This window comes from Triticum urartu, chromosome 7A (assembly GCF_056163025.1).
Source record: "Triticum urartu cultivar PI428250 chromosome 7A, HENAU_Tu73, whole genome shotgun sequence".
In the NCBI taxonomy this organism is placed as follows: domain Eukaryota; kingdom Viridiplantae; phylum Streptophyta; class Magnoliopsida; order Poales; family Poaceae; genus Triticum; species Triticum urartu.
In genome coordinates, this window is record NC_141879.1 from 15,532,618 (window position 1) to 15,542,639 (window position 10,022).

General features: G+C 44.0%; 1 protein-coding gene across 1 annotated transcript; it reads right to left on the minus strand.

The window, feature by feature from the left end:
• Positions 1 to 1,635: 1,635 nt before the first annotated feature.
• Positions 1,636 to 3,105, minus strand: LOC147956970 (uncharacterized). Its single transcript, XM_087531525.1, has 2 exons — positions 2,693 to 3,105; positions 1,636 to 2,047 (listed from the first exon to the last, which is right to left on the minus strand). Exons 1-2 carry the CDS (start codon positions 3,103 to 3,105, stop codon positions 1,636 to 1,638), a joined length of 825 nt encoding a protein of 274 aa, XP_087387651.1.
• Between the last annotated feature and the right edge of the window lie 6,917 nt (positions 3,106 to 10,022).

Genomic DNA, 10,022 nt, shown 5'->3' on the forward strand with positions numbered 1-10,022 from the left:
CAAGCTGGGAGCAGAACTGTACTACTTCTTACCCGGGTCTGCGTGGAAGCTGCTAGAAGGAATGTTCTTGATTGCAGGACCAGATGATGTACAAAAAATGCTTTCTGATCTGAATGGCAGCAAGACATGTCACCTGTACATTGTGTACAATAGAACTACGGGTTGTTTTCCCGAGGATTACATTGATTCAGAGGTTCAAATTTTACATGTTACATGCATCTAGTTTATGGCTACGTCTTTTTTGAGTTCTTCCTAATACAATTCCTATGGTTTTCTACAGGAAGTGAGAATCCAAGAAATGGAGGGTCTTGCTAGAGAGTTGGCAGAGAAAGACCAAGAACAACTTAAGTTGTATGGTTACATTGATGTTAAAGAGAAAATGATTGAAGCACATGGGTCGTCACCAAGCCCGACGCAATCTCCAATGACGCAACGCAAGAGGTCACTGGATTTTGGCAGTGCAGAAGACAATATGGAGTAGGCTCAATTGTTTTTCAACCAGTTTAAGCTTCAAACCAGGATTATTTTGTTGCAAACAAACATTTTTTTTCTGTTTCACACTATGTTTGCAATTATGGTACAATTTATTCATGAGACAGTTCTTTGAACAACAATGCATGTGTTTTATGATCAATCATACAGTTGTTTCTGAGTTGTTTGTGAGATGGCATTGCATCTAAAGAAGTTTCCATCTATAAAACTTGGCACGCAGTCGCATCGGAATCGCGTATCACGTGAGAGGCGTGCGTCGCACGGGAGCGCGTCGCACGGGAGCTTGTTTTCGGGTAGAAATCTTAACATAGTTCGGATAGATAAAGTTCATGTCCGCCACCCGCGCATGCAAACCCATGTCGCCGCCATTCCCATGCATGCATGCCTCAGGCGCAGACAACGAGATGGCCTAACGGTCCATCCAGCGACCCAGCGGGTGAGGCTGGCGTGGGACGGCCCATCCGAATTAGGCCCAAGCGAGCGTCGCGCAGGGCACATCCCAGGGGTGCAGGGAGTTTAGTCCCACCTCGCCGAGCGAGCGGAGCTAGCACCGGTTTATATAGCGGGCTGAGCTTTCCCTCTCAAGTTCCTTTCTAAAGCGGGCACCACATTGCCTAACCGTCTCTGTCCCTGCCCTATGGGGCCTATTGCTACCTGTTATCACAATTTGACGGGCCTCTGCATCCTGTCCCAATAAATGATTAGGTTACTACTCATATGCAGGCCGTTGAATTGTGAACTTTAAGCGGCAAGTAGGCGACTTTTTTTGTCATATTTCATTTTTTGCATTTTTCACCATTATTTCCATTGCAGCCAGTCCATCATGCTACATTTTGCACTACTAGGAAAAAGGCTATAGATCGAATGGACACTAATGGCGCACCTGTCATGTGGTGCGCCACTACTATATAGCAGTAGCATCACATCACAACCATAAGTGTTCTGCACCAGCATCATAACAATCACATAACTACATAACAAAAGCAAACTTGTTCATCATTACAAAAGCAAACTTGTTCAACATAACAAAAGAAAACTTGTTTATCATTACAAAAGCAAAGTTGTTCAACATAACAAAAGCAAACTTGTTCAACCACATAACTACAAACTGAGACACATAATACAACAAACAACTCAATATCCCTAGTAGTAGAGGTCATCCCAATGATCCTCCGCCTCTTGCCATTGCTCCAAACCTTCTTTGATGGTTTCAATTTTCTTCCATGCCTCGTAGGTGACGTACGCATCTTTCGCTGCGTACTCGATGAGGTTGTTTGGCGGTGGGCTGTCCCCCCATCGTTTGTGGTCCAATTTCTTGTTGATCTTCCCCTTCATTTCCTTGTAGGATGGGTGGATGAGGCTGGCTGCAAACTCAGCCAAAGACTGCCACTTCTTTCCATTGATTGGAACTCTCCATTTGCGCTGCATGTCGATGTACTTGTCGGGGTTGATCTCCAAACCAGACAACTTCAGCTTCTCCTTGTCACCTCCAATGGAGAAGCCAACAAAGGTGTACAGCTTCTTCTCCTGCAGGAGCGGGCGGAGTTCCTTGGGCCTGCATCAAATTAATCTGGTGCATCAAATTCATCTACTTCAAAAACTTCATAAACTACTAATTAGACAAAAACTTTAGAACTAGTATTGCATCTACTTCAGAATTTTAGAACTAGTATTGCATCTACTTCAGAACTTCAGAATTTCAGAACTATTGCATCTACTTCAGAAACTTTAGAAACTTCAGAAACTACTAATTAGACAGAAACTTCAGAGCTTCAGAACTAGTATTGCATCTACTTCAGAACTTCAGAACTATTGCATATACTTCAGAAACTTCAGAAACTACTAATTAGACAGAAACTTCAGAACTAGTATTGCATCTACTTCAGAACTTCAGAACTATTGCATCTACTTCAGAAACTTCAGAAACTTCAGAAACTACTAATTAGACAGAAACTTCAGAACTTCAGAACTAGTATTGCATCTACTTCAGAACTTCAGAACTATTGCATCTACTTCAGAAACTTCAGAAACTTCAGAAACTACTAATTGGACAGAAACTTTAGAACTTCAGAAACTTCAGAACTAGTATTGCATCTACTTCAGAACTTCAGAACTATTGCATCTACTTCAGAAACTTCAGAAACTACTAATTAGATAGAAACTTCAGAACTTCAGAAACTTCAGAACTGGATGTTTTTACCATTTGGTTGTCGCGGTGATGTGGTATACCAGGGCGAGATCCTCCACGCATAACTGCAGAACTGCAGCCATTTGCGGAGGTTCATCTTCCCTGGTATACTCGACATCAACGCCGATCGACCGAGAAATCATGCCGCCGAGCCTCCTCCTCATGTCGTGGATCCTCTTGTCGGCTTCGTCTGGATTGCTGGTGCATACGACATCCAGCTTCTCCTTTGGGTGGATATCAACCATGAGCGGCATGGTGTAGTCCTGCTTCTGCCCGGGGACCGGAACGTCATCGTCGACCACCAGCGGCTCCTTGCCAGACGCCTCACCACGGTGATTCTTGCCAGACGGAGGGGAGTTGCTCCACGATGCCTCCGACATTCTCTTGGCAGACGGAGGGGAGTTGCTCCACGATTCCTCCGCCATTGCCCTCCTGGCCAGTGATGGTGGAGGCAGAGGGGAGTTGCTTGATGGTGGAGGCAGAGGGAGGCAGAGGGAGGAAGATGGAGCGGCAATGGAATGAGGAGGGAGGCAGAGGGAGGAAGATGGAGCGGCAATGGAATAGGAGGGGAGTTACCTACGTCGTGGTCCCGAGGAGTTGCCAGTGGAGGGGAGACGTGGGGAGTGGCCTCGAAAACTCAAACGTCCCGCCCTTTGGCCCTCAAAAACTCTAGAGGGGAGACGTGGACCCTTTGGTTTCTCCTGTTTCTGAAACAAAACAAAAAAATAACAGCCATATTTTGCTCTAAAATTAATGATCACTGCAACCATATTAGGAGATCAAAAATGGCACCAAAACAGTCACTGTAGCCATCCAAAATGGCACCAAAACAGCACCAAAACAACATCAGCCAAAGCAACATCCAGTGGCACACCAGTACTGCGCCATTAGAAGGCAAAATCGGTGCGCCACTAGCATGCCTTTTCCTAGTAGTGTTGGCAAGAACAAGCTAGAGTTGTACACACCATGATTTAATGCTGCATTTTCCAAGTTTTTGAATTTTTTGGAATTTATAATGCCCTCTAGACTGACTGCTGAAAACATCGGTCTATGCCTCAAGGGGGCATTGTAAAATTAATTTTTTCAAAATTTTCTTTCATAGACATGTTTGGCACATGTGGGTCACCATGTACAATAAAATTTGGGTGATTTGGAGGTGGTGGAAAAATTCACCTTTTTCAAAAACTGGCTTAAGTTAGACAAAATGGTCCCTCCGGAATGACGGCATTTTTTCGACCACCTCCAAATCACCTCAATTTTGGCACACATGATCTCTTCCACAAACAAAACTAGGTTTCCAAGTTTTTGTATTTTTTTGAATTTATAATGCCCTCTAGACTGACTACTAAAAACATCGGTCTATGCCTCAAGGGGGCATTGTAAAATAATTTTTTTCAGAATTTTCTTTCATAGACATGTTTGGCACATGTGGGTCACCATGTACAATATAATTTGGGACCTGCATGCAAGAGTTGGGGACCTGCATGTGAATAGTGATTCATCAAGGCCTTGACAGCTACTGGCACAGCGGCTGCCGCCCGATTTGCATGCAGCGAAGATGAACTTGCGTGGAGGTTTCTCAAAGATTTCCAAGCACACCCCAGTGGGCCCCGCTTATTTAAAAAATACGTCAGTCATTATTGCTCTGTAAATGAAGAATATGCATGACAACCATAGTAAGGGTGAAGAATCATATTCATCCTACAATGAGGACCAACGCTTGCTAAAATCACCTCGATGAAGGTATTTAAGCAGGTAAAGGAGCTGGTCGAGGGGCGAGGTGGGACTATTTTTAGTTAGAGGAGAACAATGCGCGAGATCGTACGCAACATGGGCCGTCCGGAGCTGCAACCTCGGATGGGCCGGTGTTTGGGTCGACGTAGGAAAACGGCCTGCCATGCATGCATGGCATTGGTAGTCTCGCCTAAACGATGGACACGCACCGAGCCAGCCATGCAGACCGTGGGATCGCGCGGGAGATCCGTTTGGCGGCCGTGTGTGCCTGCAGAAATACATCACAAAAATTATTCTACTCGACAATAACAAGTGCTCCATGCTAGCCCTTATTCCTGTTCGAAATACATCATCATTCTTAAAGTTGGACATCAAATGATACACACAGAAAATGGAAACGAAAGATGTTGAACTAATACAGTAACATGGCAGTACAACCGCACTTCACTAAATTATTGTCACGATGAAATAGAATGTAAAGACCACGTCACACAAAGCTGAATGGCACACGACGTTCTCTGGCTCATCGTCGGTTCATGCTGTATGTAGATATCACAGTTCAGCCTCGAGATCCTACATAGAAGAATACAATAAATCACATGGACATCAATTATGAGTAAAACACATGCAAAAAATAAATATGAACATATTTCGTACCTCTAGCAATTTAGCGCATTTACGTCGATTGTGACCTGGTTTCTTGCAATAGCCACAAATATTCTGTGATCTTGACTTCTTTGTCTTTGCCTGCAGCCTTTTCTTCGGTGCACCTCGTCCTGGCACATGCACGGGATCCAGAACCTTATCAACTTTCTCCGAGTCACTACAAGAAACATGTTAATACGTGACGGATTTCTGATGACGTTCTTCGAAATCGTCATGGATGATGACGGTTTTCTCTTGTCCGTCACAGAAAGCGTCATCGATCTGCAGGATGTGACTCCTTTCGGAAAAGGTAGCCCCTTTATGATGGACATTGATGGGCCGTCACGGAAACTGTCACATATCAACTTGCAGGTCTAGTTTTTTTCTTTCTTTATGTGTGTAAGTGCATCTAGTGCCACCCCTAGTTGGTTTTGGAGTATTGACGACAAACCTAGTTGAGGGACTAATGTGTTTGTGAGAATTGCAGGAAAACACAGGTAGAAGTCCCTCATTGAGTCGGTTTTACTACCAGAGATGACCCCTAAAAACGTACGAAGACATTGAAGACAATGGTGGTTTATGAAGATATTCATATTGAAGACAATGACATGAGAAGACTCCCTATGAAGCTTTTGAAACTCGAAGACCTAGATCCTTCGTAGTTTTATTTCATTCATGTTGCGTCATAGGAACCACCGTACTGTTAAGAGGGGTCGAAGAGAACCAGTCAGAATGACTGAAGTGATGCCTAATTCAAATCCTATGTCTTCGAGCGAAGCCTATGAGAGAAAATCTTGTCCAGAGTCAGACAAGTCAGCTTTACTTGTAGCCCAAGTAAAGTTGCCGTGTGAGTTCGAAATCCGACCGTTGGTACACGTGTCAATTCCTTAGTGACCCAGGGTCATTTCGGACAGATTAGGTCGGGTTGCCAAGTGGCTATAAATAGTCCACCCCCCCCCACAACCTTAAACGGTTGGCTGCTCAAATTTCAGTGCACGGCTTTTGTCGTTTGAGAGCAACCCACCTCGAAGCCTTTGAAAGAAAAATTCCCAGTGAGGAGAAAAGCCCTAACCACCCAGAGCCAGAGTAAATTGGGCATCACTTAAGTCTTCGTGTCTGTGTGATTTGAAGACTTATTACACTTGAGGACTGTGCATCCTCTAGACAGTTAGGCGTCGCGTTCTGAGCATCCAAGAGAAATTGTGGATTGCCAGTGAACGAAGTCTGTGAAGGTTTGGGAGTCTACCTTGAAGACTTACCTGAGTGATTGGGCGAGGTCTGTGTGACCTTAGCTCAAGGAGAAAACGGTGAGGACTGGGTGTCTTGGACTAAGTGTCCTTGATTGGGTGTCCGGGACTGTGTGTCCTTCGGTTTAAATACCTAGCCGCTCCAACCAGACGTACAGTTGTCACAGCAACTGGAACTGGTCCAACAAATCATTGTCTTCAACGTGTCACTGGTTTCATCTTCACTTCCCTTCATTTACAGTTAATCATTGTGAAGCCATTGCATGCTTGCTTTATCTTTTGTCTTCACAACATGAATGTATGATCTGTTCGGCTTCATAACTTCTTCCTACCTGATCCTTATTACACTGAAGCTGTTTGTCATTGCGCTTTCACTCTATTGAATACATGACCATGGCTGCCCTAGTGTAATCTAACTTCCGCTGCATAGTAATTGGCATAATTTTCACTGTTTGTCTTCATAACTCTCACGTTTTGAAGACTTTCATAAAAATCGCCTATTCACCCCCCCTCTAGTCGATATAATGCACTTTCAATTGGTATCAGAGCATGGTGCTCCCTTGTTCTGTGTGATTCGGTTTAACCACCTGGAGTTTTAGCTATGTCGACTGCAGGGATAATCAAAGTCTCCGCTGCTTGTCCCGTCTTCGATGGAACTGAATATCCCTACTGGAAGAATAAGATGCGCATGCATCTTGAAGCCATTCACGTCGACCTATGGTATGTCGTCGAAAACGGCGTTCCCAAGGCTGGAGAAGGTGTCACTGCTGCTGATGTCAAGAAGTTCGTTCAACTGGACTCTACTACCAAGAATATCATCTGTGGTCATCTGACCAAAGGACAGTATGGCCGTGTGAGTGCCTTGAAGACATCCAAACTGGTCTGGGATTGGCTCTCCAAAGTTAATGAAGGCATATCAACCCAGAGAGATCAAAGAATCAGTGTCCTTCGCAATCTCTTCAACCGCTTCAAACGAAATGACAATGAGAATGTCCAGCACACCTTTGATCGGCTCACTGACATCACAAATGAGCTTCAAGCCCTCGGCGCTACTGAGATCACCAAACATGAAATCGTCAAGACGCTGCTGAGATCACTTGATAGTTCGTTTGACATTCTGGCCCTGATGATTCAAGAACGTCCTGATTTCAAGACACTCGATCCGTCTGACATACTTGAGAGGCTCAACACACATGAGTTTCAGCTTTCTGAGAAAAGAGATATCTACGACCCAAACTATGGGTGAACTCGTGCCTTGAAGGCAAAAGCTGTCTCCTCATCTGAAGAAGAATCTGACTGCAGTTCTGATGATCCTGAAGACATTGGAAGAGAACTTGCAATGCTAGTGAAGAAGTTTCAAAAATTCACTAAGAAGAAAGGCTTCAGAAAATCTTCACGATCAAGCTCAAGGAATGATGAAGCTTCTGCTCATGACTACAAGAAAAAAACATGTCACAAGTGCAAGAAACCTGGGCACTTCATCTCTGAGTGTCCACAGTGGGACAATGAGAACAGAAGGAAGAAGAAGAGCAAGGAATATGACTCTGACGACAAGAAGAAGAAGAAATACTCAAAGTCTTCTTCCAAAACTTCATCAAGGTCTTCATCACACAAGAAGAGCTCATCTGGCAAGGCACGTGCGTTTGTTGGAAAGGAGATGGATTCAGAGGAGGAGTCCGCATCTGAGGAGGCAGAGGTGGAGTCTGAGGAGGAGTCTGATTCTGGCATTGCGAGTCTGGCTACAGCATACGTCGCCAAGTCCATCTTCAATATTGAAGACAATGACTGCATCACCGACACCGACGCAAATGACAAGAACGACTCCACTCCTACCTACTGCTTCATGGCACGCGGTGCCAAGGTAAACACACGCACAACTCGCTATGAAACATCCAGTGACGATGACTCTGAATGTGATTCAAAACCTAGCTACAAAACACTTGCTAAAATTGCAACTGAACAACAGAAAGTAATGGAACATATTCAAAAATTGTTAGACAGAAGCGATGATCTGTTGGGTGCTGAAATGACTCGATCTGAATCCTTAATTGAAGACATAAAAAAACTTCACGTTAAGTATCAGGAACTTGAAGATCGTCATGATACTCTCTCAACAACTCATGAAAAGCTTTCCTATGATTATCTTCAAAGGAAGCAAGAACTTGAGAAATTGAGGGTGGCTCATGAAGATCTTCAAAAGGAAAACGAGTCACTTCGCGCTGAACAAATCAGTCCCGCTTAGGAAGGATTTGAACCACCATGTCTTAAATGCATTGAGCGTGATAATGCTGCTTCTATTGCTGAATGTTCCACTGCTACTACTGTTTCAATATCTTCAACTGTTGATGTGGTAACTAACCCCTCTGCTGAGGATACCACTGCTATTGCTGATGAGAATGCTAGGTTGAAGACATTGCTTGAAACAGGGATGTACAAAAGTCTGAAAGGGCATCAGACATTATGTGATGTCCTTAAGAAGCAGATTCTGAACCGAAACCCTAGGAATGAGGGTGTTGGGTTCGTGAGGAAAATTAATGCAGATGGGTCTTACTGGAAACCTGAGCAGTACCCCAAAACCATATGGGTTGCTGCAAAGGAATTCTCAGCAGATCCATCCAATCTGTCTGGCTTCACTTGTGCTAACCCAATTATCATTGATGAATCCTTTGATGCAAACTATAAACTGTTTAAGAATCAGAATGATGAAGTGTTTGCCAGGTACATTGGTACTAACTGCAGGAATGGACCGCCTATGAAGAAGATCTGGGTTCCGAAAACATGTCTGGAAAATCTTCCTGTGAATGTCTTCGTGACACCTCACTTGAAGAAGACAAACCTCAGACCAAAGGCTTCATATGGTTCAAATGCTTCATACAAAGAGAGGACTCACCTGAGTCGCACTAACGCAAATGTTTTGTAGGGGAACCATACTCAGGCATATGAATATGAGAGTGGTTCATCGAACCGTCATGTTCATATGACCAAAAATTATTCTGCTTATTCCTATGAGTATTATTGTCCACCTGCTAGACTGTTTGCTAAGGTTTCAAAGCCAAAATTCTCAGATGCTGCACTTAGACTTATAGCTTCTAAGCCACCCTTGAAGATGTGGGTGGTTAAGAAAGCTTAACTCTCCTTTGCAGGGAAAGGTCTCCAGCACAAAAACAAAATCTTCTGATGCTATTGCTGGGGACCATAAAAATCTTGTGGGGCGCAAGATAAAATGCCCAAATGGCATCATTATGTACTTCGTTCCTGAATCGCATGCTACTCTCCCCATTAGTCCTAATCTGGATCTAAGTTTTCATAACCCACTGGTTCGTCAAATGTTTATGCTTCACAACACTCTTCGTGAAGCCTATCCCCCTAACTGCACTGTAGGGTACGATACCAGCGACTTCAAAGTCTTCAGAATGGATTATTGACAGTGGGTGTACAAATCACATGACTGGCAGAAGAAGCCTTCTTATGGACTCAACTTTACGTCCATCCGACAAGAGCCACATTGCATTCGCTGACACTGGTAAAAGTAAGGTATTGGGTCTAGGTAGAGTTGCAATCTCAAAGGATCAACACATGGATAAAGTCATGCTTGTTGAATCCCTTGGCTTCAACTTAATGTCTGTCTCAATGCTTTGCGATTTGAATATGATTGTAATGTTTGGCAAATATCGCTGCCTGGTGCTAATGGAATCTGACAAATCTCTAGTGTTTGA